Source organism: Oryctolagus cuniculus, chromosome 20 (genome assembly GCF_051225735.1).
Source record: "Oryctolagus cuniculus isolate XC-2025 breed Fujian yellow rabbit chromosome 20, ASM5122573v1, whole genome shotgun sequence".
In the NCBI taxonomy this organism is placed as follows: Eukaryota; Metazoa; Chordata; class Mammalia; order Lagomorpha; family Leporidae; genus Oryctolagus; species Oryctolagus cuniculus.
The window spans coordinates 26,582,178-26,609,624 of record NC_142886.1 but is presented as its reverse complement, the minus strand read 5'-3'; the positions used below and the strand labels follow the sequence as shown (position 1 = coordinate 26,609,624).

The window sequence follows — 27,447 nt, the reverse complement described above, 5'->3', positions numbered from 1 at the left end:
TGGCCCAACCCTGGCCATTGCAGCCATCTGGGGATCCCGTGAACCAGCGGATGGAAGATTCTCTCTCTCTCTCTCTCTCTCTCTCTCTCTCTCTCTCTGTGTAACTCTCTTTTAAATAAATTAATCTTGAAAAAGAAAATTTCTCTTAGTTTGCCTGCGAGTGTGTAGCCCAGGCTGGGAGGGGCCGGTGACCACAGGACAATGCGGTTACAGCCCCTGTTCTCAGGTGCTGCTACTCTTCCGCCAAGGCCCATTCCCCTGCAGGGCAGCATGGGCTGGAGCAGGGCTGCCCTAGCGAGGGACTGGGGTGCTCACCACCAGCCAGCGCAGCCAGGGCACTGTTGTGAACGCAGACACTAAGTTAAATGCACCCCTCCTACAGGCTTCTTCTGCTTTCCTGGAAAACCAGCGCAACGCGGGGCCTGTGCTGTCACTCAGTCACTCCATGCCTCTAACCCCAAACTTAATTTTCCCCTTTCTTTTTTATTTATTTACTTATTTATTTGAAAGGCAGAGTTACAGAGAGAGGAGGAGACACATAAAGAGAGAGAGGAAAGAGATATTTCATCCGCTGGTTCACTCCCCAAATGGCCATAATAGCTCAAGGCCAGGCCAGGCTGAAGCCAGAATCCAGGAGCTTCTTCCAGGTCTCCCACGTGGGTGCAGGGGCCCAAGTACCCAGGCCATCTTCCACTGCTTTCCCAGGCCATAGCAGAGAGCTGGATCAGAAGTGGAGCAGCCGGGTCTCGCACTGGCACCCATATGGGATGCTGGCATCGCAGGTGGAGGCTTTACCAGCTATGCCACAGCGCCGCCCCCACTTCTGTCTTTACAGTGCACCCCACCCCCACCCAGCAGTCAAATGTGGGACCGTGGGCAGGGGTGAGGTTGGGCCTGCTGATTTCACACCATGGCACTCACAGGACGTCTGGCTTTAGAGGCTTTGGAACTGCACAGAGACTAGACAGGGTGAGGGTGCAGGTTGAAATAGTCCTGAGACCTGGGGTGGGGTCCCTGCCATAGCCGCTGGCTCCCCATGATGGCTGGGTTACATGCTCAGAATTTGTGTGTTGGAAATTTAATCCGCAGAGTCAATGCTGGTGTATCTGGAGGCGGGCCTTGGGGAGGCGATGCATCAAAGGAGGTCATGAGGGTGGGACCACCGTGTTCCTGGCTGTAGAGGAGGAGGAGGGGCCCCGGGCCAGCACACCGGCTCTGCCTTGGCACCCGGTGCCCCCCACCCCACCCCCCGCCCCAGCCACAAATGACGCAGCACAAAGGCCCCCACTGGTGCCGAGCTGGCGCTGCTGCTGCTGCTCTTGGGCTACGCGGCTTCTAGAAACGTGAGCCAAATGGACTTCCCTGAGCTCCCCAACCTCAAGTATTTTGTTAAAGCCACAGAGAAGAGACTGTGAGGTCTTTGACGCTCACTCGCATCCTTGTCTGTGAAGCAGGACAGTAGCAACAGTCTACTTCCTAAGATGTTTGAGTTCCTTCCGCCAGCAAATGTTTACTGAACACCTACTGGGGGCAGGCAGGACCCTAGGGGCCGCGAGCCAGGGTCCCTGTACTCACAGCACTGCAGTCAAGGCTATGGAGGGGCCTAGGGAGGAGACAGCAAACAAGTGAGCCAAGGGGAGTCACAGGTCTGGCAGGAGAGAGAGAGAGAGAGAGACTCTCACAGACTGGCAGGAGAAACTCAGAATGACGAGGTCAAGGGTAACTGGAGCTGGGCATCTGCAGCAGCCGTTAAGCACCGAGGTTAAGGCACCACTTTGGACACCTGCTTCCCGGATTGGAGTCCCTGGTTCAAGCCCCAGCTCCTCCACTTCTGATTCCAACTTCCTGCTAATGTGCACCCTGGGACCACCTGTCACCCAGTTCCTGCCCTCAGTCCACCCCCTGCAGCTGGCTCAGGAAACGGGAAGTGCTAAGCAGAATTCCCGGGCTGGCCCGGCTGCCTGAGACCACACGGGCCCTCCCACCTGTACCCAGCAAACACAGACACTTGGCCTGCCCAGGCATGCAGGAAGAGAACAGCTCAGCCCCGCTCCGGCCCAGAGACTTGGGGAAGGAGGACCTCTCAGCTGACCCACAGGGAAAGCTGCCTGGGTCCTGCACTTGCTTGCACAGCCTCCTTCTGCACACAGCCGGAGAGTGACCCCTAGTGAGCACGCCCTGCAGAGAGCTCATCCGCCCATGGCTGCCTGCGGGCCTCACCTCAGAATCCCAAAGCAGGAGAAGCAAGACAAGGAGGGGTGAGGCTGTGCGGGACTTGGGGGCCCCATAGAAGCAGCAGGGTAGGCTGTGGACCCCGAATCCGTGCTGCTCTTCCAGGGGTGGGGAACAGCCTGGAGGGCTGGCCCAGGACACCTGCTGGGGCCAGGCGTCCGGCTTGGCCTGACTGGCTGGGTGCCCAGGGTAGCTGAAGCTCTCTGGGCCTCAGTTTCCCTTTGTAGGCTTTTCCAAGTTCTGGCAGAACCCTGGAGGTGGGCATGGGGAGGTATTTAGGGTCACATGACGTTGGACAGGTGGGGTCCCCATGATGGGATCAGCGCCCTCCTAAGAAGAGAAGGCCTGAGCTGGCACTAGCCACCCCCTACCCCAACTCGCCTAAGCCATGGCACCGCAAGAAGCTACAACGCAGATGCCGGCACCCTCATATTGGACCCCGCCTCCTGAACACAGAAAGAAATCTCTGTAGATCACCCGTCTGTGGCATCCTCGTCTAGCACAGCCAGAGACTCGGGAAGTTCCCGTCTTGCGTGAGGCGTTCATGGGCCAGCATTGTGCTGGAGGGGTTGAAGGGCAGACTCCATGTCGTTCTGTGATTGGAGGACGGGCCGGGGGGAGGTCCCAGGGTCAGTGGGGGGTGCCCTTGAGAGCTGGTTACACACGCAGAGTTGGGCCTGGCCTCTCTCTCTCTCTCTCTCTCTCTCTCTCTCTCTCTCCTTCCTGGTTCCCCATACGTTCCACCTTCCCACCACCTGCTTCAGATGCAGGCTAATGGAGGTGCCGGATCCGGGATGAGAACCTCTAAAGTTGGGAGCCGAAATAAACCCTCTTCCTTCCCAAGGCTCCTCCCAGGTACTTGTTGCAGCAACGAAGAGTTGGCTTCTGGGGCGCCTAACTTTTCTGAGCCTCAGCTTGCTCCTCTGTGAAATGGGGACAGCTGCGGTGCCTGCTTCACGGGATGACAGGGAGGAGTCCAATCCCAGATGGAAACGCTTTGAAAACCACAAAGGCCTGGGAACATTCAAGACATCTGAGGGCCCCCGGTGGCTTCCGCTGTGTAGGAGCCTGGATTTGCTCCCCTCCGTCTTTTTCTGCTTTAACCATCTGTCTCTCCAATCTGAAATCTGTTCTACCTGACCCCTAGCTGACCACAGCATCCCCCCTCGCTCCATCCCGCCACAGCCTCCTCCTCGCAGCCCTGGCTGGGCACCAGGGGCCCGGCTGAGCATGCAAATGTCTCCCCAGCCAGCTGGTGCCCGCCTCCCAGAAACACATGTTCCAAAGCCCTCTGCCTGGCTGGGGACAAGGGCGCCAGAGCCTCTGGCCCTCCACGGCACTGAGAGGACGAATTACCGAGCAAGGAACAGCACAGCGAGCAGATGGGCCAGCGCTGCTGGACGTGGGGAGGCGGGTGGGGGAGGAGCAGGGGATGCGTGGTGGGCGTGGAAGAAGGGCGCCGCAGGTCCGGCACACTGACCACCGGGGCGCATGCTTCCCTGTTCATCCACCTTTGGGGCTTCTGGGGAGAATGTGAAGGGTCCCCAGATTCTACCGGGTTTGCAGATTTGCCCTTGCCTGTCTCACACACACAGACACACACAGAGACACATAATGAGATTCTTTAGTCCTACAGGAAGGCTTCGGGGATAAAGCAGACTGAAGCGAGCACACCCCCCAAGTCCGGGCTAATTCAGTGTCGGTCACCCCCATACACTCCCCCCAGGAGCGGTCCCTGAGCGGGGCACAGCGTGGCCGCACTGCTTTTCTCTGTAGAAATGGCCACCACCTTGTTCATCTTCTTTTGCAGCTTGCTCTTCTGGTGCCGCGACGTACTGATGGGATCCAAGGCCGGCCCCCAGCCCTCTCCCCTATTCCCCCCCCCAACCCAAGGCAGAGCACACTCAGCCCAGGACCTTGACCCTCAGCCAAGATGCAGACGTCAGGGAAAATTCAGCACCAACGTCAGGCTTAGAGCCGGGGCCTTTTCCTCTTGGCAGCAGGCGGTCCTATAAAGGCTGGGGGTGGGGGGGGATAGTGAGATTCCTGGGTAGGGGGAGGGTAGGAGGGTGGAGATGGCACAAGTAGAAATCTCTGCTTTTCCCAGCAGGCCTGGAACAACAAACCGGCTAGAACGGCAATCATGGGGCAGGAGTTTAACTGTAGCTAAGCTGCTGTGTGGGATGCCCACAGCCCATATCAGAGTGCCAGGGTTCATGCTCCGGCTCCACTCTCCATTCCAGCTCCCAGCTAATGCAGGCTTGGGAGGCAGCAGGTGATGGCTCAAGCACTTGGGCCTCTGCCACTCCTTTGGGAGACCCAGGCAGAGTCCTGGGCTTCTGGCGACAACCTGGCCTCACCCTGGCTGATGAGGGCATTTGGGCCAGGGGATGGCAGCTCGCTCTCTCGCTCTCTCGCTCTCGCTCTCTCTACCTTTCAAGTAAATGCAACAAATACAACTTTTTGTTAAATAATAAACATGACCACTGTCATCCTGACTCGGGGAGAACACGCTGTGCCAGTCCTTCTTCCAAGCCCCTTCATGTGTGTTATGTCACTGAAACCTCTCCCAATCCTGTGCTGCGGATGCCTTCATGGTCCCCATTGTCAGGGGAGCCGTGCAAGCCATCAGCGCTGCAGAGCCAGGACATGGCCCTGCTTGGGCACAGGTTCACCCTTCCTGCCGGCCTGGAGGCACTCCACGCGACTGGGCCCTGGTACCTGGGGCCTCCCCAGGTTGCAAGCTCCCCCCGGCTGAGGACGAGGCCACACAGGTACCAGAAGCGCCCATCAGAACCTCAGGCAAGACAATGGCAGATCCCTGGGGCAGGCTGTGGCGAGCCCGGCTTCCCAAGAGCGGTGCAGCTGAGGGAGGAGGCCGAGCAGCGCCCAAAATCCAGGGGAAGGCCGGCGCCGTGGCTCAATAGGCTAATCCTCCACCTTGCGGCGCCGGCACACCGGGTTCTAGTCCCGGTCGGGGCGCCGGATTCTGTCCCGGTTGCCCCTCTTCCAGGCCAGCTCTCTGCTGTGGCCAGGGAGTGCAGTGGAGGATGGCCCAGGTGCTTGGGCCCTGCACCCCATGGGAGACCAGGAAAAAGCACCTGGATCCTGGCTCCTGCCATCGGATCAGCGCGGTGCGCCGGCTGCAGCGGCGGCCATTGGAGGGTGAACCAACGGCAAAAGGAAGACCTTTCTCTCTGTCTCTCTCTCTCTCACTGTCCACTCTGCCTGTCAAAAAAAAAAAAAAAAAAAAAATCCAGGGGAAGGCTGGGGAAGCGGCTGAGAGATGCAAAGGGTCTCTCTCTGCTTCTCTGAAGGGTGAGTGGCCAGAGAGAAAGGGAGTCAAGATTCTGGGGCTGCACAGGCTCCAAGATTCCATCTGCTGAGTGTCACAACATGGGAGACAGAGCTTGGCAAACGCTCTCCCAAGGACCCAGGCAGCGCACACAGGTGACGCGTCGATTGACGACAGAGCGCATGGTGGCCCCAGGCGTGGATCACCCCGTGACGGTGCAGCCCAGTACCCTCTGTGATGTTCACACGACGACGGAATCGCCCAGCAACACCACGCATTTCTTGTCGTTGTGTGATGCCAGGGGCGCGTTGGGTGTGGAGGACCACAGTGTCTGACACCTGCGGCTGGACAGACAGTAGGTGAAAGTGTGGGTGTGGCCATGTGCCAGTAAAACTGCCTATGGACCCTGACACTTGAATCCCATACAATTCCCACGTCACGTGGAATCGTCCTCATGATTTCCCCTACCCCACCATGGGCATTAAGATAAAAGCCCTTCTGAGATCACAGCCCGCAGGAAAATGGGCAGGGGCCTCACGTGCCCTGTGGGGCTCTAGTTTGCCAACCTCTTCTTTGGAGAGAAATGCGTGGACTGGGAGTCCAGCCAGACTTGAGTCTGACCTGTTTTAGCTGTGCAACTGTGGGCAAGGACTTAACCTCTCTGAACCCCTGCGCCTGAGATGTTCACAGCCTTGTGATGCCTGACTTCCGGCTCTTTCCCCTACTCTTCAACCTCTTCCCCTCGGGTCACTGGTCAGAAAAAATGTTCCATGTGGGAGACAGGGCAGGGGTTCCAGTCTCTGCAGCAGCCGCAGTCCTACACAAAACGGCCACCTGGGAGCCACCCCATCAGCCATGTTTCTGAACAAAGAGCTGTGGAAGAGAGACCAAGTCCCCCACCCCAGGACAGAGGGACCAAGCTGGGAAGATTCCAGAGCGTGTCTGTCAGCTCTCAGTGGCAGAGAGAGTTCTCGGGGAATGCCAGCAGATCCATGCTTTTTCCTCGCTGAGCCCCTCCCAGCTGAAAAGATTGGGACATTGACCCTGTTCCTTAGCAGCCCTGGGGCCCCTCTGCCCCCACCCCCTCCCTGCACCTGCTCCTCGGAAGGTCGGGGCCCCCCGCCCGGTGGATCCACAGTCAGTGTGCCCTGCTGGCCTCCCTGGGGGTCCTGTGCCCACAGAGCTTGCTCTGAAACAGTGGGGCAAGAGCGGAACCCACGCCGCTCTCCACAGCCCGTGACGAACTCTGCATCCACAGCGCTTGGCTCGGCACCACTCCGGACCAGGTGGCTCCCCGTTTGGACCAGGACTGTGGCTTCTGCAAAGCCTGGGAGCCCTGCTGTGTCGCCAACACGGGACACTTTCTGTGATCAAGAGGGAAAGAGGCTTAGGAGGGCAGGGAAGAGCCGGAAGTTGGGCACCGCTGGACTGTGAGCGGTGCAGTTCCAGGGCCTTGCGGTCAGCTCCGGGCCTGGCAGGAGAATTAAAGTCCCTGCTGGCACCAGCTCCCTTCCTCAAGCCGCCTGCTGTGCCTGTGTGGCCGCCCCAAGGAAAGGAAGCAGCTGGAGACCCCTCTTGGGTGCTCTCCTGCCTGTGGGCCTGGACCAGAGAGACAAGGGCTGGGCAGGCAGGAGCTTCCCCGCTCAGTGTCGGTACAGTGAGCTAGGGCAGCCATGCCGAGCTCCCCATGTAGGGGGTCTCACACTATCCCTCATGCTTCTGTAGGGTAGGCGTCCAAGATCAAGGTGCTGACAGCTCGCAGATGGCTGCCCACTCTGCGTCCTCGCCTGTCCTGTGCACATGGTCCCTCCCCCATCCCCCCTTGTGTACCCTAATGTCCTCCTCTTATAGCGACATCTTGAGGACCCACCCCTAGGACCTCATTGAACTTCCTCACCTCTTAAAAGGTCCTGCTCTAAATGCAGCCACCTTCTGGGGCACCTGGAATTAGGGGTTCAGCGTAGGAATTGCGGGGAGACACAGTCAACCCATAAGGCTGTGGCCCTGCCCCCAAGCCTGAGCCCCTGGCAGCCTCTCCACCCTGCAGGGATGTGCCTGCCCTGGGGGCCGTGGGAGCTGGGTTCCACAGGGGAGGCCCTGCAGGGAAGGGGCCGCGCTTCTGGCAGGTGAGGGGTTGGGACTGAGCAGTGCCTGGGCTTGTGCCGTGTGAAAGGGGCACAGTCCTTGGTACCAGTGATGCTGAGGGCGAGAGCTGCCCGAGGATGCCTCTACAAAAAAGTGATTTTACTTATTTGAAAGGCAGGGTGATACAAAGACCTGGGGTGGAGTGGGGGAGCTGCTATTCACTGGTTCGCTCCCCAGCTGGCCACACCAATAGAGGCTGCACCAGGCCACAGCCAGGATCCTGGAACTCCATCTGGGTCTCCCATGTAGGTGGCAGGGGCCGAAGCCCTTGGGCCATCTTCTGCTGCTTTCTCAGGCACATTAGCGGGGAGCTGGACTAGCCGGGACTCAAAGCTGCATTCGGATAGGGGAGGCCAGCGTCACCTCCTGGGCCTGACACCTGCCCCACAGAGCCCCCACCTGCATCACCTTCGAAAGCCTGCAAACCCGCAGCCCTGGAACTGCAGCTGTACTCCGCTGCTTGGTCCCTTCTGCGCCAGCTCCACAGCTGGCCGTACCGAGCAGGGGCAGGGTCCCAAGCTTCGATCCAAGCAGAGTTTCACTGAAGCCTGTTCAAACGCTCCCCGGCCCTCTCCTGGGCTCCTGGGTGTGGCGTGGAGGGCAGTGGGGGCTCTCAGGACGCCCACGTGTCAGCCGACGACTCAGGCTCCCCGGAGCTGGGCCCCCATCCTTTTCCTGCCACGTGCAGAGAACTTTCTCCAACTTGTGGGAGTCCCTCCCGCTCCCCGCCTGCTGCCACCCCTCCCCCTCGGCCGCTCTCTCCCCGCTTCCCTGAGCAGATGCGACAAGGGCGCCGGCAGGCTGGGAGCCGACGCAGGAGCCGCCTGTCCCTTTGTGCGTACCTCCTGGTACGATTATTAAACGCAAATTACAAAAGACGTGACCTGAGCGATCTTTATTTCTTCTTTCAACAAGTGTTGCCTGCGGGGCCCTGGTTCCAAATTCCGTTTCAATTATCTCGGCCATTTTAGACACAAAGCAGCCGGTGTTTGTAATCACCGGCAAGGAAGGAGGCAGCGAGCGGCAAGTCCAGGGGCTCCAACTCGGATGTCCGCCCCTCTGGTTTGAACTCGCATCTGTGGCGATGAAAGACTCCTGGGGCGACGGACAAACCCACTCCAGCACACACCACGCCCACGTCACCACGGTACAGAGTCCCGGATTCCACATTCTGCACCGCCCCCACCCCCGCCCCACACAAACAGGGAGGCTCCCCTCTGCTACCAACAGAATGAACTGGGGCAGCCCCTGCCCCTCACCCCATGCCTCTCCAAGGCGGGGATGCTTTAGGATGGACCGAGAGCAGGTGCACAGGCTTCGGCCTTCTGATTGCTGGTTCTGGGGAGCAGGAGACACAGATGTCTGCCCGCCTTGGTCACTGGTTGTGGGGTTGTCCAGCAGGAGGAGCCTGGAGAAGGAAGCCAGGGATGGACATGGCTGTGATCTGGTCCCCACGGCATAAACCCATAAACACCACGGCATTTTGCTTCCCAAATGCTCAGCGTGGTGCGTCCCAACAGGATGTGGGATGGAAAGCCCAGGCTTTGGAGCGGGAGGTGCACCTGCTGGTGATGGCTTGCCACTCATTAGTCCCGTGACCTTGGGCAGGTTGTGTGACCTTGTGAAGCCTCTCACAGCGTTACTCTCTGTGAAACAGGGGCGGTCTGTGAGGGCTGCAGTGGGGATTTAAATGTGCCTGGCGCATAAGCGGTGACACGATGGCCCTGTCCACTCAGAGGGGTTTCTAGGGTGGGCGTTTGGCGCACTCCATCTCGGGGTGCCTGGTTCAGGTTTCGGCTCTGCTCCTGACTCCAGCTTCCCGCTCACTAATGCACACCCTGGGCCGCAGCAGGTGGTGACGTCAGTACTTGGGTCTCTGCCACCCACATGGGAGACCCAGACTGAATCTCTGGCCCTTGGCTTTGGCATGGCCCAGCTATGGATGTAGAGGACATTTGAAGAGTGAATCAATGCATAGAAGATTGATCTCCCCCCGCCCATTTCAAATAAACAAAATATGTCTTTAAACATTTTTAACAAGAAGAAAGAAACAGATGTGCTTTAGCCAGTGCCACAGGTGGAACCATAGCAGTAGAGCCTCACCTCCTGCCGGCTCTGTCCTGGACACGCATGACGCCTCCGGGGGGCAGGTGGGGACTGCCTAAACAGTAGGTGCGAGGCCCGCCCTCTGCTGGCCGCTGAGAACAGCCCCAGCCCGGCCCGGCCCACGGGAAGGCCAATTTACAGCGGCGCTTAGTGAGGGCTGGGCGAGTCATTTGTCACGCAGGGCCCGGGCACCTTGTTCTACCTGTGTTGAGTGTGTTTTATTGGTGTTGAGCAGAGCGAGGCCAGAGTGGAGCCGGGGATAGGAAACCCACTCAAGTGAAAAATGAGGAAAGCCAAATGGGATTGAGCAGAGGGAAGCGGGGAGAGGCGGCAGGGAAGGAGGTGAAGGGGTGGATTGTAAAACACAAGACAAATGGACGCCGCAGCCCTGGGGTGACCGGCCAGAGGCCCCACCCCCACCCCCGCTCCCACGATGCACCTTGTAGGGGCTGCAGTGACTGGGAGGTCAAAAGTTATCCCGGGTTGGCGCTGGCTCCAGAGCCGAGCAGTCGTGAGCCTATAGTGGTGGCGATCCAGAGGAAAAAGGTTTTCAAGAAAAAAACGAAACGCAGCCCACTCCCCCCCCCCCCCCCCCCGCCGACCCGCACAGCCAGCGCCAACCCCTCTGTCCCAGCCCACCCTGGAAAGCAGAGGTCAAGGCCCGGCTGATCCGTGCTGCCGACCCTCACCCTGTCACCCCTCCGCTCGGAAGTTTTCAAGTCCAAAATCTCACATGAGACTCTGGCGAGGCAGATAGAGAGATGTCCCTGTTAGGAACGGGAGAGAGCGAGAGAGCGAGAGAGAGGCAGATAGGGAGATAGACGCTCGGCTCGGCTTTGTGCCTGCAACAAGCCACTAAAGGTGCATTTTTAATTAAATTTATACAAAATGTGTCAGTTTTATCTCTCGGTTTCAAACCTGCCTCTTTTCTATCAAAGAGGAGTATTGATCTCCACTGCCCTGGAGCAACCTGACTGAATTAAGCAGAATAAATAGAAGGAGGAGGCCTGGAAGGCTGAGCCACGTGCACAGAGGCACAGTCTAATGGCTGCACAGTCATTTGCTGCAATTAAAAAACAAAACCATTTAGAGGGCCCGTTAACACCTTGAAGTCACGAAACTGTGGCTTCAAAAAAAAAAAAAAAAAAGGCTCCCAACAGCTCCCAGGCAAAACATTTTAATTGCTATAAATCCTTCCATCTTTGCACGGCACCTGGGTATCTGCGCAGCTTCCTGCATCACCCAGGCGCACCGGCGCGGTGCTCCTGTCCCGTGGGACCCACACTCCCCGGCGCCTCTGTACCCAGAGCTGGGGCCCGGGCAGCACCTCTCAGCTCCAGACACACGCTCGGGCCTCCCAGGCTGGTTCTCTCACTTGCTGGGTGAGTCTCTGGGGCTCCTTCTCTCTCCCCATCTGTCACAGGAATCAGTACACGCGCTCGTGAGGGCTGTTGGAGGACGGGGCGATGTGTTCAGGAGCCTCACGCGACGCCTGGGGCAGCGAACGCGTGGACAGGGGCGCTGGACACTGCTTCAAGCAGGCGGTGTCTGGGGTCCAGGCCCAGCCCCACTTCCAAGCCCACTTCCTGCCTCATGCACACACCCTGGGAGGCAGCCGGCAAGGGCTCCAGTCCTCGGGTCTCTGCTGCCCACGTGGGAGACGGGGGTGGAGTTCCTGGCTTCTGATTCAGCCCCAGCCCTGGGTGTTTTGAGCATCTGAGAAGTGAACCAACAGAAGCTCTCTCTCTCTCTCTCCCTCCTCCTCTCCTTCCTCTCTCCCTCCTCCTCTCCCTCTCTCTCCCTCCTCCTCTCCTTCCTCTCTCCCTCCCCTTCCCTCTCTCCTCCCTCCCCCTCTCTTCTCTCTCCCTGTCTCTCTCTCTCCTCTTTCTCTGCCTTTCACATAAATGCAAGTTAACCAAAGCACAGAAGTGTCTCCGCGCTTTCTCTCCCTGCCTGAGCGCCACCAGGAACCGTGTTCTCCTTTAGCTCCACGTCACCTCATGGCCCTTCCTTCCCGCCCCAGTCCTGAGCACCCCCAACTCAGCCGCTGGGGGTCGCAACAGTCTCCTGCTGCCGTCTCTTCTTCCTCTGTTCCCAGTTCCCAGCAAGGCCCACGCGGGCCTGGCCGGGGAGCTGAGGTCGGCAGCTAATGCAGGGCTCCTCGAGGTGTGGTCCTCACGCCCGCAGCAGTCGCACGTGGCAGCTGCGAGAGTTCTGGCCTCGCCCCGGACACACGGACTGGGTCAGAATCCATGGGGGGCGGGCTCAGGAAACTGGATTGCATTTGGCCCCCTGGGAGATTCTGAAGGTCACTAACATCTGAGCAGCTTTTCAATGGCTGTGTTTGTCGACCACCCTGCTCCCCAACCCTCCAGGCCCACTGAGTCCATCCCAGGACTCACCCCTACCCTTGTGCTCCTGCAGTGGGGGAGGGGGCACGTCCAGGCCTCAGGGCCATCACTCCTCTGCCTATCAGGCGAGCTGATCATTCCCGTGGCCACAGGGGCAGTGGTGGGCTGACCAGTATGGCTTAATTAAGGTGGGGGTGGGGGGGAGATGGGTCAGTGCCAGACAAGCAGGCAGGATTAGAACAGACAGAAAGAATGGACAAGGGGCCAGCTGTCAGCACCCTGGCCTGTCTAGAGTGATTATTAATAACGATAAGCAGGAGAATGGGAATAATAAAGGAATAATGAACTGGGTCTGAAAGTGATGGGAGATGGGACGTGATAGAGGGCTCAGTCCTGGTGCCTGCTGCCCTGGGGGGTGTGGGGGACAGGCCAGAGCTGGCAGCAGGCTTTGCTCATAGTGGAGGCTCTGGCTGGGCCCTGGAATGCGCCCTCCTCCTCCAGGGAGGCCACAAAGCCAGGAGGTGATGTGACCAGGAAGCCGACCGAGCAACGTTCACTCCCTTTCTTCCACAGTCCAGGAGCCTCAGCGCCCGGATGTACGTGCAAGTCCCCAGGGGCACTGTGTTGAGGATGCACACAGCCAGGCTCTGCCAGAGAGGTCCCGGTTCCCCAGGTGGAGGCGGGGAGCCGGGCCTCTGCGCTTTGAACGCCTCCCCTGGCCGAGCCGGCGCCGGGGGCCGTGCTCCGAGGCCAGGGAGGGTCTTCCACCTGGGACAGGTGCACAGGAGCTTGCCCAAAATCCTCCCGCAGCAGCTGCCAGAGGACACACGGGAGCAGGGTAGGAAGTGGGGGAACCTTGACAAAGCAAGACAGAGATGCCGCCAGCAGGCAGGGAGGAAGCGCGCCCAGCTCCCCTGGCCTTGGTGCAGATAGGCAGTAGCGTTGCCGTCCCGGGGACCACAGTCACAAACTCAGAAATGTCCACAGAAGTCAGAAGGAAGAGGCCCCGCAGCTGCCAGGGCCCAGCTCCTCCAGGCGGCGCTGTGAGGGCGGGGAGCCCAGCACGGCCGGCGCCCTCAGAAGGCGCGGCTGCTATTTGTTTTTTCTAAGATTATGTATTTATTTATTTGGAAGGCACAGTTACAGAGAGAAGGAGAGTAAGAGAGAGAGAGAGAGAGAGAGAGAGAGAGAGAGAGAGAGAGATCCTCCACCTGTTGGTTCACTCCCCAAATGGCAGCAAGGTTTGGGGCTGGGCCAGGCTGAAGCCAGGAGCCTGAGACTCCATCTGGGTCACCCGAGTGAGTGGCAGGGGCCCAGGAATTTGGGCTGACTTTTGCTGCTTTCCCAGGTGCACGAGCAGGAAGCTGACTCAGAAGCAGAGCAGCCAGGACTTGAACTGGCGCCCGTATGGGAAGCTGGGGATGCAAACCGAGGCTTACCCCTCTGTGCCACAACGCCAGTGCCAGGCTACTGATCTTTACCGTGAACAAGCATTCACAAACCTCTGCCTTAAGTAGAGGTTCTCCAACGGGGGAGGGTGTTGGGAAGGTGTTTGGTTAAAAAACTCCTCAGAGCAGGGGCTGTGGTGCAGCAGAGGAACTGCCCACGTCCTGCACCAGACGGCCTGATTCCAGTCCTGGCTCCGTCACGTCCAATTCAGCATTCCTCTTTTTTTTTTTTTTTTTTTTTTGACAGGCAGAGTGGACAGTGAGAGAGAGAGACAGAGAGAAAGGTCTTCCTTTGCCGTTGGTTCACCCTCCAATGGCAGCCGTGGCCGGCGCGCTGATCCGATGGCAGGAGCCAGGATCCAGGTGCTTTTCCTGGTCTCCCATGGGGTGCAGGGCCCAAGCACCTGGGCCATCCTCCACTGCACTCCCTGGCCACAGCAGAGAGCTGGCCTGGAAGAGGGGCAACCGGGACAGAATCCGGCGCCCCGACCGGGACTAGAACCCGGTGTGCTGGCGCCGCAAGGTGGAGGATTAGCCTAGTGAGCAGCGGCGCTGGCCCAATTCAGCATTCCTCTTAATGTGCAACAGGCGATGACCCAAGCACTGGAGTCCCTGTGCCCACACAGACGACTCGGGAGGGGTCCTGGTTCCTGGCTGTGACCAGGTCCAGCCCTGGCTGCTGCGGGCATCTGGGGAGTGAACCAGAGGGTGGACAATTGATCTCTCTCTCTCTCCCCCTCCCCTTCCCTCCCTCTCTTTCTCATCCCAATGTATGTCACACTGCCTTTCAAATAAATAAATATTGTAAAAACATAAAATGCACATTCTCAGTTTTGTAAATACAGCAGGCAGACACGGAACCACCACTGAAATCAAGACAAGGGCCTTTTCCAACACCCTGTCCCTTTGAGCCAACACTTGCTCTGCCCCCACCCCACGAGACTTCTCTGTTCCCTGGCTAGGCAGCCACCCTGTTGGGGCTTCTCCTTGCCTCGCCCCCTCCCCGCCCAGCTCTGCACCCAGGAGGCAGCGTTCTCACTCAGCTTTGGCTCCGTGCTCTTTGTCCAGGACGCGGCGCCTTGGTGGCGGTGGAGAGTGGTCCCCGGCTCCATCAGAATGAGCCTGGCCCTTCCAAGACCTGCAGGAGCCGCTCCGTCTCCAGCAGAGGGCACATGCCCCAGGCCTGCTGGACTGCACGTCACTTGGCTGCCTGGCCTCTGTGAGATCCGGGGTGCAGTTGCCCAAATGTCACCTTTTCTCTCTCTTCCAGGGCTGACGCCCGCAGACCAGGGTGGGCAACACGGGTCACTGGCCAGCCTTGAGACCGCCCACAGAGCCACGAACAGCCCTCCATGCCTCACCTCTGCACAAGAGCTGGAGCTTTCTCCTGCTGCTGAGAGACCACCTCCTCTGCCAGGGCGGGCATTTGGCCTAGTGGTTAAAACACCACATCTCATATTGGACTGCTTTGGGTTCGAATCCCAGCTCCAGCTTCTAACTCCAGCTTCCTACCCTGGAAGGCAGCAGGTGAGGGCTCAGTCGTGTTCCAGCCACCCATGTGGGAGACCTGGAATGAGTTCTGGGCTCTTTTGGCTTCAGCCCAGCCCAGCCACTGTGGACATTGGGGAGTAAGCCAGCAGGTGGGAGAGAGCTCTCTCTGTGTCTCTCTGCCTCTCACATAAGTAAGAAAAGTTTTTTAGATCTTTGGCCAAATGTCTGCTGTGAGATTTCTGGTTCCTCCTCCTTCTCGGGTCCACTCGTTGGACTCGGCTCCAATGTGACAGCTGCACGAGAGAGAGGCTGCACTCGCTGCCTCTCCAGGAGCCCCAGCCTGAATCGCACTTGAACTCTAGCCAGGCCACTGGAGCTGGCTCTGAAGTCGGGGCTGCTGCCCAGAGCCTTACGCAGCCGTGCCCTCTCAGCCTCAAGTCCCTCTGCCCCTCTGAGTGTCCTTGGCTCACTGTTTAGGCCCCCTCCCTACCGGAAGCAGACATCAAGACAGTTACAAGTGCAAGAGCCATTGTGGGTGGCACCCGTGCAAGGTCCAGGGGCGAGGAAGCGTGAGCAGAGGGGGAAGCCCTTGCTCAGGTGGGGATGCAGGCGTGACCTTGGAGAAGGGAGAGCAGGAAGAAAGGGGGCACAGTGAGGGTCCCGGACAGGGGCACAGCTCAAGGCAAGTCCTGACGGCCCCTTAGGGTGCTGCGGGGCCAAGGCTGCCTGGTATCACTGCCACATTCAGTAACTGGCCAGGTACAGCCTGGATGCTGAGACAGACCCCAAAGACACCAGTGTTGGGGGGCCAGCAGTTTACCACGCCCCTTGTCCAAGTTCCCTCTGGAAGGGTGGTCCTAGGGGCTGCCCTCCTCCTGAGCACCCATGGAGGCTCAGCCGGCCAGGACATCGGGCAGCCTCAGCTACCTCCATCCTCACCAAGCCTTGCTAGTGTGACCGGCTCCAGTGGCTGCTCCAGAGGGAAGAAGGCAACCCTCCTACCTTCTCTGGGACTGCCAAGCCAGAGGCCCCCTGAGCAGGTGCCATGGGCTCCCGGGCAGCGTTCACTGACACAGTACCGCAGAGGCCTCCCGCCCGGACCCAGGGCTAAGCTTCCTGATTCGGGGAGGGGAACTCGTGGGAGGTAAACTGGGCCTTCTAGGAGCTGACATGACTCCAGGTCGTGCATCAGGCCAGGGTCCAGGTCACTCACAAAGGACACTGGCCTGCAAGTCAGGACTTGAGTTCTAGGCTCAGGAACATGACCTGGGGCAGTGCCCGGGGGGACAGGGGCCTCTTGGCTGAATGCAGAGGCTGGGCAGGGACCTCAACATCAGAGACCTGCAGTATCCGTGTGGCAGGGGGTGGGCGCTGCCCGTCGCTGTGTACAGGAGCTGTCGCGCCACAGCCCAAGCCCAGCGCTGCCGTGGGGCCTGCAGCCCTGGAGTGTGGGGAGCAACTCGGACTAGACTAAGTTACTGGAATTAAGACTTATTCTATGCATCTGCTCTCCCACAATATGGCGCTGAGAAGGGAGAAACAGCTTCTACACAGCTGCCTCCAGTTCAACCAATAAGCAGCAGGACCTGCTCCTGATTGGAGGAGAGCAGCGTACTCGGCGTGTGGGTAGCAGTTGGGATTGGCGGAAGAGGACTATAAAGGAGGAGAGAGACAACATGCACCAGGAACATCTAAGGGGAACATCTATCTGAAGGAACACCTGTGCAGCCCCCGAGAGAGCCGGCCGGCGGTGTGCCACTCCCCCGCGGAAGTGGGGGAAGTGGCTGGGGGAACCGCCCTTCCACGGAGGTGGAAGGGTCGGTAGCCAACCCGGGAAGAACCAGCAGCAAACCCGGGGAGGGCCAAGCAGACAAAAGAACAGCGCAGGGTCCTGTGTCGTTCCTCCACGAAGACGGGGAGCGACACTGGAGCAAATGCAGCTCTCAATTTGCTAAGAGAAGGTGGAATTCTACGCTTCAATGTGAAATTTTCCCATATTGTTCATCTCTCATTATTTTTTAAAAGATTATTTATTTGAAAGTGTTAGAGAGAGATCTTCCATCCGCTGGTTCACTCTCCAGATGGCCACAATGATGGGGGGCTGGGCTGATTTGAAACTAGGAGCCAGGAGCTTCTTCCGGGTCTCCTACGTGGGTGGCAGGAGCCCACTCACTTGAGCCATCATCTGGGGTCTCACAGGGTGTGCATTAGCAGGAAGTCGGATTGGAGAGTGGAGCTGGGACTCAAACCCAGGTCCTTCCATAGGAGTCGTGCTGCCTTAACCTGGTGTCTTAACTGCTGGTCAAACACCCTCCCTGTTTCGGTTTTAAATGCTGGTAATTAACTGAACAGTTGTTAAAAGTCTGGAAGGCAGATCAAAGCTGACCTGAGGGTCAACTGAGCCTGAGGGCCTCCAGTCTGTGGTCTGGGGGTGCTGAGTGCCCCAGACTCCTGCGGGCCTCCAGTCTGTGGTCTGGGGGTGCTGAGTGCCCAGACTCCTGGGGGCCCGCCCTGTCTTCAGTGCGCTCAGAGCTGATCTTCACTGGATGCTGGCTTTGTGTGTGTCAGGTGCCAAAACAGACCTAGGAGACAGGCATTCTTTTTTTTTTTTTCTTTTTGAGATTTATTTTAAAGGCTGAGTTACAGAGAAAGAGAGAGACACAGAGATCGTCCATCTGCTGGTTCACTCCCCTAATGGCTGCAATGGCTGGGGCTGGGCCAGGCCGAAGCCAGGAGCCAGGAGTTTCTTCCAGGTCTCACTGCTTTCCCAAGTAATTAGCAGAGAGCTGGGTCAGAAGTGGAGCAGCCAGGACTAGAACTGGCGCCCACAGGGGATGTTGGTGCTGCAGGCGGTGGCTTTGCCCACTGTGCCACAGCGCCAGCTCTTACAGCTCCTCCCTGTAGATGAGGAGACTGAGGTGTGTGGAAGTATGAGAATGTGTCCAAAGTCGCACACCCGAGACGGAGGAGCCCGATCGTGAACCTGGCATTCACCCTGCTCCAGGCCCTTTGCCTCCTGCTTTGCTTCCTCCAGGTACCAGCTCCCAAAGCACACTCCAGCACCAAACAGCCCAGAGCACCCAGCGGCGTTCTGGGACTGTGCACTTCCATCCAGGCCTGGGGTGCCCCCGCCCCCAGCAGCACACGTGGCTGCCGGGTTGAATCCCCTGCAGCTTGCGCTCTGGAAGAGACAGAGCTCGCGGGACCTGCAGAGCTGGTGTTTCCCTGCGGGGAGCACAGCTGGGCGGCGTGCCGCAGCCGCAGATGCTCCCGAGCAGGCCAGCCAGCCAGGCTCCAAGTGCCCCCGCAGCCAGGGAATTCTGGGCTAATGCTCAGTCCTGGCATGGGCCCCTCTCCCACTGACCCCTCCCGTCCAGGTCACCGTGACAGATGCTGGGAACATATGCAGTGAATTAATTCACTGCGGCGCAGCCACAGAGCATCGGCAGCCTCCTCTGTCTGCTCCCGCCACCCTTGCCTTCTGATTTCGACCTCGCCACCCCCCCTCAAAACACCCCCTTGGCTCTCCCTCCCTTGTCCCTGACACCCTTGCAGTGGGCTTTCTCGTCGGATCTGGAGCCCACCGCCAAAGGCACTTGGGACTCCCCGACCCCTATCCCAGATAGGATAAAGGGGCTGAGAAGCTTCCCTTCCCCATCTGTGTTTCCAAACAGATGCCGTCCCCATCACCTAGAAATGAGGAGCGCCGATGTCCCTCCCCAGTAGGGGCCAGCCAGAACGGCCCCGCCCTCCCAGCCTTCCCTCCCATCGCTCCTGCCGCAATGGGTTTCGGGGTGGAAACAGCAGGTGCCTCTGGGAGCCTATGAGAAGTGTGATTCCTTCCTCACCTTCATTCTGTCCTCTAAGGAGGGACTGGCAAATTTGGCGGAGGGCTGGGAGGGTATAGAAAGGTCCCATTTTATTAAAAAGAGTCTCACAAAGATGAAGATAGAATCTCACAAAGGAAGCAGGACAGCCTGCCAACCTCCAGCGGCAGAACTGGGGAAAGGCCGGGGGCAGGCAGCATGAGTCTCTGGGCTCACCTGAGGCTGGGGGGGGGGGTGGGGTACGACAGCAGACCCAACCTACAACTGGCTACTGTTACCTCAGGAGCCAGAGACGAACAGGAAGTCCCTGAGGACCCAGAATGTTCCACAGGGGGCACCTTTCCGTATCCGCTAAGCAGACACCCGGGCACTGCAGGATGTGGTCTCGTGGCTACAGAAAGGCGTCCCTTCTACCCACACCTGGTACCCTTCCTGGTTTAAAATCAAGGACCCGGGAGGGACAGCTGGAAGGCACAGTGTTTACCCAGCTCGGCTATCCTGGCCTCGGGGGTATTTCTATGTTATGTATTTCCATGTAAGAGATAGGAAATCTAGAATCTGAGGGGCTGAGGAGGGACGTGGGAAAGCTGGCCAGGTCTGCTCGGGCCGACGCGGCCTCTCTGACCCCTCTGCTGGCTCCTCCTCCTCGGTTTTCTCCTCTCCTGGGACTTCCGTCTTCTCCTCGCCATCTTTCTCCTTTTCAGTTTCGGTCTCGACTCTCTAGGCTTTCTTGAGGTTGGAAGAGCTTGTGAGCCCGCCCCCTCCCTCATCATCGGAGGGGTTAAACTCCTCCTCACAGGCCTCTCGTCTGTCCGAGGAGCAGACAGAGTGGCGGAGAGCGCTTGTCAGGGTCCCCTTGGTCCTCATCACCGCTTTCCCCAGGAATGGCCGCGCTGGGAGCCCAGGCGCGTGGGGCAGTGTTCTCAGGATCTCCGACAGCCGCTGCTGGATCCTTCCCAGGTACTCGTTAGTCTCGGCGGAAGGACTGGCGTGAAGCTGGAAATCTGGCCCAAGTATTCGACGCAGTCCCCATCTGCAAGTTCACTAGGGACCTCTGCGTCCAGGGCCAACGCCATTTCGTACGTCCAGCACCGGGCCACACGTCAGATGGAGTGACCGCCTCCTCTAGCATCGGCACAGGCAGGCTGAAGGCCGTGACAAAGTCCACACTCTTGGCCGGCCCTCTGATGGTCAGGTCGGAGCAACCCAGCCGATCCGCAGACAGGCGCCTGAGCCACACTGCACCACCACCGCGCGAGGCTGGAGCAGCTCCGCTACTCTGCACGAGACCGGCTTGAAAACGGCCTCATGGGACTCGCGGTCAGTGCCATCTCGGAGCGGACAGTTATCAGAGTAATACCTGCCCTTGCCAGCCCCAGTATCCCGTAGGTGCCCAGTTCCTGGGGTGTGCTCTCCGTCCTCACGGCCCCATCTGTGGTATACTGGGCCGCGTCCATGCCGGCGCCGTGATGAGCATTGACGTCAAAACGCAGCACTTTCTGGCGACACTTCAGCAGGATAATCAAGACAATTTCACCGTCGGCACAGAAGCCGCGTGCCTCGGACTTCTCTGCAGGGTGCAGATGCCCCGCCCAATTCACAGCCCATCCGTCCATCAGTCTGCTGCTTATTAAGTCTCACAGCACTTGCTCCAGCGCCACCGGCCGTCAGACACTGCACGGTCCTCACCAAGGCTGGCTCGCTGCATCTGCTGGCCGCACCCGGACACGTTACCTGGACAAAAGGAGCGCAGGAACTTCCTCGGACGTCACGGCGGTGCTCGCTCAGCTCCTCAGCAGTGGCTCTGCGAGGGCGGCACATGTCCATCCCCCGGTAGAGACCGCAGGGGAGCAGCAAGTGCGGATGCGCTGAGGCGTCCTCGGATGGCCTTGTCCGTAGCAGTGACTTCCAACGTCCCCGTCGTAGTCATAACAGACGTTCCTCCCCGTGCCCTCAGTCTGCGCCAGCTCACTTGCCTTCTATCCCTCCTGTCGGTCAGTCGGTCCACTCTCCCACCCACAGCTCCACACAGCGAAAAATGTTTTTTAAAAGATTACTTATCTGACCGGCAGAGTGAGGGAGAGAGAGGGAGAGGTCTTCCATCCCCTGGTTCACTCCCCAAATGGCCACAATGGCTAGAGCTGGGCTACGCCAAAGCCAGGAGCCAGGAACTCCATCCAGGTCTCCCACATGGGTGGCAGGGACCCAACTGGGTCATCTCTACTGCTTTCCCAGAAGCACCAGCAGGGAGCTGGATCAGAAGTAGAGCAGATGGGACTCGAACCAGTGCTCTGATATGGGATGCTGGTGTCGCAGGTGGTGGCTTAGCCTGCTGTGCCACAACACTGGCCCCAGCCAACTTCTGTATGGGGGCAGATGGTGAATACCTTAGGCTTTGCTGGCCAGACGGTCTCTGTGGTGACTAAGTTCTGCCACTGCAGTGCACAGGCAGCCACAGACACAGTCATCCAACGGACAAGGCTGTGCTCCAGCAAAACCGTGGAAACAAACGGTGGCTGAACTGGGCCCACGGCTGTCGTTTGCCAAACCCTGCTCTAAGCACACCCAGCGCCCCTGCTGTCCCCTGGTGGACGTAGACAGCCCCCCGGCCACTCCACCGCCCTCTCAGCTGCACTTGGCCACGGATCACACGGTCTCCTCTCACGCCTCTGCTAGCTTGTGAGCTTCTTGGGGTCAAGGTCACGCCCTGTTTGACCTTAAACTCTTGGACTCTGCATGGAACCTCATGGAAATGCAAATACCCAGCCTGACCCCAAAGGGGCTTCCAGGTTAGTGGGGCACACAGACAGCCAAATAAGGTTCGCAAACCAGAGGTAAAACAACAGGAAGAAGGAAGGCAGCGAGAAAGTGGGAGGATGTGCCTCCTGCAAAGTCAGTAGCAACCTCTGGAAAAAGCAAAGGGGACGACAAAAATCGAGTAATTCATTAAGCTACCCTACAGCACTGGAAAACAACAAACAAAACCAATGCTCTGCGGAGTCTGGCGGCTCCTTAAAAGTTAAGCATAAACACACAGTAAGACTCTGCCAGTCTCAGGAAATTGACCTAGGAGAGGTGAACGCATCTGTCCAAACGGACAGCACAGAAGTCTGCAGCAGCCCCGAACTGGAAACAGCCCAGAGGTCCACCCGCCAGCTGGGGAAGAGGTAAGCAAGACATGGTGGCCACAGAGCCAGACAGTGCAGTGCCTGGCGGTAGGAAGACTGACTGGAAAATGGTAATAACACGCGGGGGCTGGGGCAGGGCTGGGGCTGGGGCGGGGCTGGGGCAGGGCTGGGGCTGGGGCAGGGCTGGGTGCAGCAGGTTCCGCTGCAGCTCTCCATGTTGGAATGCTGGTTCCGGTCCCAGCTCTGCCTCCCATCCAGCTCTCTGCTAATGTCCCTGGGAAGGCAGCGAGTGGTGGCTCAAGTACTTCAGCTCCTGCCACCCTTGTGGGAGGCCAGGACGGAGTTTCAGGCCCCTTGGCTTTGGCCTGACCCATTTGGGGAGTAAGCCAGCAGACGAAGATTCTCTCTCTCTCTGTTTTTCAAATAAACAACCCCAAAATAATCTTTACAAAAGAATGGTATAACGTGGATAAACCCTGAAAACACAGGAGTGCTTACGGCCAGACTGAAAAACCTTAACAAACGAGTTCATTTCCATAAAATGTGCAGAAACTGCAAACACATGCGGGCAGGAACCAGAGCAGTGGTCGCGGGGCAGGCAGCAGGGATCCCCCGCAGGGACCGTATTGGGCCGCTGCGCACTGCTCCCTAGGGTCTCTAACATCAGGGAATGCACACTTGAGTTCCACGGTCTGCAGATTCTGCCCCAATAAAATGTCCCACGTGAAACAAAACCTAGTGTCCAATCTTCTGGTTCACTCCCCAAATATCTACAACAGCCAGGCCAAAGCCGGAGCCCAGAGCTCCATCCAGGTCTCCATGTGGACGGCAGGGACCCAAGGATGTGGGCCATCATCTGCTGCCTTCCAGAACGTGCACTGGTAGGAAGCTGGATCCGAAGCAGAGGAGCCAGGATTAGAACTAGGCTCTCTGACACAGGAACAGCTGGTGCTGCCGGGGTGGTGGCTTGACCCCAGTGCCAACGCCTGTGGGGAAATTAGGCACACGAGGTAATTCAAAGATGGCGCTAAAAGGAAGTAAGGTGGCGGGATCCAATGTTGTTTACCACTGAAGCTAACTGGCCACGCAACATCAGGGGAAGTGACGACAACTGATGAAGAGTGTATAGACACATGGCTGGTCCTGTAAAAAATCGCCTGGTAAAATGACCTTTTAAGTGATTGGTTGGTCCTTATGCCCTGTCCCAATGACTCCGCAGTTTTGTGCTTTAAAAGGCTCTGTTACGCGCGAAATAAACGGCTCCCCGCTGTGTCTGATTGTCTCCGGGTTCCCGAGGCTGGGAAACGGGCGAGCGGCCCACTTACCTTTCCTTGGGCCCAGTCCATCTTCATACGGGTGGACTAAGACCCCACAAATGCCCAGCCCTGGCCCAGGCAGTTCTGCTTTGTCCATCTGCCCCTCCAGCTCTGCAGGGCCAAGAACAGAGCCCGGCACGTGGCAGGTGCAGGGACATTCCACAGAGGAATGAAGTACCCATCGGAGCCCAGCCTGTGAACAGCCATCTCTGCCGCCACCACCCAATGCCAGAGACCAGCCGGGACCGCCCAAGCCTGCAGAGCTGTGAGGCAACCTAGGAGGAACTGGTGAGGAACCGGTCAAGGACCACAGGAAGGAGGCAGTGGCACCGAGATTTCGCAGAAAAGCACACGGCTGGTGCCTGTGGCTGCCCATCTCGGTCCTGACCTCTTGGGCCATCTTAGGAGGCTCTGACTTCTGGGTGATGTCACTTGGGAAGGTTTCCTAGAGCCAGGTGAGAAGTAGGTAGACAAAGATTCTGGAACAATGTCTTATTCCCCAGGCACTCAAAGCTTGACAGGGCACAATCAGGGCGCAGGACAGGTGACAGGAGACTGGCACACGTGGTCCGAGCCTGACGGGTCCAGGCCTCGCTGGCTCAGCTTCAGGTCCACGGGGCCTCTCGTGCTCGGCCTTGGTCACAGACACCCTCTGCTCTGCCGTTACCCTGGAGTCAGGGGCGGACGCCTGGTCTAGGGTTGGGGGTGGGGCAGTTATGTCAGGAACTTCCCCAAGCCGAAGGCGGCAGAGGTGCAGACGAAAGCCCAGGTGGAGTCGGGAAAGCTGGTTCTGAACCCTGGCTCTGCTGCTCGGTAGCTGGATAATCATGGCCAACCTCTTAACTCCTCCAAGCCTCAGTTTACTCGTCTATAGAATGGGGGTGACCACAGCGTCTTCTTCCCTGGGTGGCTGCGAGCTAGACCATTCCTGCGTGCTGAGCTCAGTACTGTCTTCCAGAGAGAGCTCGGCAGGTGTCAGACCACGGTGCCGTTGTTGTTGTAAAATACAGAGCGGAAGGCAGGCACCCCCTAGCCACCTGCTCAGGCTGGCTGGAGACCTCCAAGGTTATCAGAATCCTGAGGCAGTTGAATTTGCCAGTAATTAAGGGGCTAGAAATACAGTCTTTCTCCTCTGGGTTTCAGGAGGATGGGGGCTCAAGGAAAACCAGCCCAAATGAGACTTCTCTGTGGCCACAGGAATTACTCTACAGAGGGGCTATCTGGGCTGCACGTGTGACTCTGGGAGAGGAGGGAACGGGACCCCAAAGCCGTGAAATCCCCCAGTTTATAATTAACAGACACGCACTCGCTCTGCCTGCCGCCTGGCTCACCGGGGAGGGGCACCGCAGTCACAGAAAAATAACCCCCCAGTGGGTTTTTGATGTGCGGAGACTCTTTGTTTTTCTGAATTTTAATGAAGTGCTTTCCAGTCAGGAGGAGAGAAGCACTCTGCGCTCCCCGTGGCCGTCCGTGGCCGAGGAGTGGCCTCCTTGAGCGGCCACAGGCCTGATGCAAAGGGAAAGGTCCCTGGCCTCGGACGAGCCGACTCAGGGAGAAAGAGAGAAAAACAAAAACAGAAGCCGTCTCTGCATGGGGAGAGGCGTGGGCTCCGCTCCTGCTCTCGGTGCAATCTGGGGGCCGGTGGTGATGGTGCCTGGGGGAGCAGTGGCAGCTGCATGGCTGCAAGGCTGAGCTCCTGAGAACCCGTGAGGACAGGAGGCCACACCCCCCGAGGGAAGGCCTCTGGGGAAGTCTCTGCAGCTGCCCCGCTTCCCACAGAGCCAGCAACAAGGCCCTGGACGCTGCGGCAGGAGGGCGCCAGGGCATGGGTGCAGGCAGAGGTGGGGAAGGGCCGGCTCTGATGAGGCTTCACGGCACACACTTCTTGAAACGGGAAGAAGGCGGCAGCACGGCGAGGGTCATGGTCAGAAAGGCAACTTCCAGGCCCTCCCAGGACCCCCGCAGGCAGCTGTGGGCAGCTGCAGCCTCTCTCCGCCCTCCTCCAGGTGCTGGGGCCTCCTGAGCCATGCACACTGCCAGCAGGTGCACCTGTTCTCCCCTCCTGGATCTACTTTCCCCCGATGCTGGGGCAGCAACATGTCGTGCTCAGAGCTGCCATCAAACTGCTCCCAAGTCGCACCCTCCCAAGAGGATGCTGCAAAGGATCAGAGGATGCTGCCACAGAACAGCCATTTATTGCAACTGAGAGATCCAGTGGGGTCTACTGAAAATAAATATTTTTGTTACAAAATATTCCATATAAAAACCCTAAGCTGCTTGCAAGCTCCTTTAGTTTTTCAGCGTACTGCATTTTGGTTATTTTGTTTCAAATCCAAAGCAGAGGCCTGGGTCAGGTGAGCCTGGCCCCGCCCGCAGGCTCCTCCTTCTCCACCTGCAGCAGCTCCCACTCGGTAAGGAGCTCCGAGGACACCTCGGTGTACAGGTGGTCCCAGTCCCAGCCGACGTCATCCTGCCAACAGGGTGTCCCCGAGTAAGGCCAGGCCAACCTTTTCCCCACGCTGTGGCCAGCGTCCACCCTGATCCGCGCGCGTGGGCAGGCCCGGGGCAGCCTGGGAGGCAGCGGCTCTGGGCTGGGAGGGAAGGAGCCGCGGCGGCTACCGTACCTCGCGGACCTCGTGCTCGGGCGAGAGCACTTTGCTGAGGAGCTTCAGGTCGATCTCGCCGTCCTGCGAACGTGAGGGCAGTGAGGAGCCGGGCTGGGCCGCGGGGGCTGGGCCAGCCAGGCAGAGCCAGCTTGTGTGGCAGCCCCTTCCCCGCCCCTAACACACGGAGAGCGGCAGGAATGCCTTCCTAACAGAGTCAGAACCCCAGGGGGCCACGCGGCCGCTGGGGAATGGGCGGGGCTGTGCCATCAGCTGCCACGTGGCTGGCCACGGTCTCAGCCACGGCAGCAACTCAGATGCAGATGGTCAGGGATGCTGGGTGACACCCGTGGACGGGGCCTCCTGCACGGGTTCTGCTGCCAGGCAGCCCCTGGGGTCCCTGGTGGGTGCTGCTGGGACCCCACCCCTCCAGGTGAGCCCACTCACCAAGTTCTGGAAGGCCGAGTACTTCATGAGGTCATTGTCCAGGTCGCGGTAGGTCATCACCCGGTTTACCTGGATGCTGAAGGAAAGACAGAGTGTGAGGAGGCCCTGGAGGCCAGACCGGCTCGGACTGGACCGGTCCCAGGGCCTGGTAGGCAGCCAGAGACGACCAGAGCAGGAACAAAACACTGGGACACGGCAGGAGCCCTGGCATGGCCGATGCCCATCACAGGGCGGCGGGGGCAGGGGCAGCCCAGGGAGGGGACTGAGTCACACATTTCCCATTTCTTGTCAACTTCGTACCCGCTCTGACGTACCTGGGAGGAGCTGCCACCTGCAGAACAAAGTCTTCTTCCTGGACTTCTTCCAGATCTGGGATAACCGGGGTGTCTGCAATGAGAGTGGTGTTGATGCGTGTGCGGCGTGCATGGGGCTCGGGCCGCCTCTTCCTTCTGCTACGCCCACCAACATCTGGCCCAGTCGGCTGGAGGCGGGGGTGCACTGGGCCCTGGGACACAGTCTCAGGCCTCCAGGGGTTCTCAGCCCAGGGCTGTGGTTCTGAACCGGGGTGTGCAGAACTGAGGGTGGGACTTCCATGACTGCTGGAGCCCAGGCCTGACCCCAGGGTGGGGCTCAGCGATCTGCATCTGTATTTCTCCCTAAGATCTTATTTTTATTTTTACTTTTCATTTTATCTGAAAGGCAGATAGGGCCAGCACTGTGGCGTATTAGGCTAAGCCTCTGCCTGCAGAGCTGGCATCCCATGTGGGTGCCAGTTCCTGTCCCAACTGCTCTTTTCCCAATCCAACTCCCTGCTAATGGCCTGGGAAAGCAGCAGAAAATGGGCAAGTCCTTGGGCCCCTGCACCCACATGGGAGACCTGAAAGAAGCTCCTGGCTCCTGGCTTCCGATCAGCTCAGCTCTAGCCATTGTGGCCATTTGGGGAATGAACCAGCGGATGAAAGATCTCTCTCTCTCTCTGTCTCTCCTTCTCTCTGTTTGTAACTCTGCCTCTCAAATAAATAAATCTTTAAAAAAAAATGACAGGCAGAGAGAGAGAG

General features: G+C 58.8%; 1 protein-coding gene and 1 pseudogene across 5 annotated transcripts in view; both read right to left on the bottom strand.

The window, feature by feature from the left end:
- Positions 1–8,552: 8,552 nt before the first annotated feature.
- IFT43 (intraflagellar transport 43) overlaps positions 8,553–27,447 on the bottom strand; it is a 103,015-nt gene continuing 84,120 nt past the window's right edge. For 3 of the 5 annotated variants that reach the window (XR_016226620.1, XM_008272014.5, XM_008272015.5), the window contains 4 exons: positions 26,704–26,776; positions 26,390–26,465; positions 25,964–26,026; positions 25,516–25,809 (listed from right to left, as the gene is read on the bottom strand). Coding sequence is in view for 4 of the 5 variants with exons in the window: in XM_008272014.5 (XP_008270236.2) it covers positions 25,690–25,809; positions 25,964–26,026; positions 26,390–26,465; positions 26,704–26,776 (332 nt within the window). In the remaining variant the exon portion in view is untranslated. Of the gene's footprint in view, positions 9,081–22,534; positions 23,010–25,515; positions 25,810–25,963; positions 26,027–26,389; positions 26,466–26,703; positions 26,777–27,447 lie in introns of those variants that run through there. The other 2 variants (XM_089322416.1, XM_089322415.1) reach the window with 2 other exon arrangements.
- Positions 19,593–23,369, bottom strand: LOC127484636 (histone deacetylase 1 pseudogene; annotated as a pseudogene).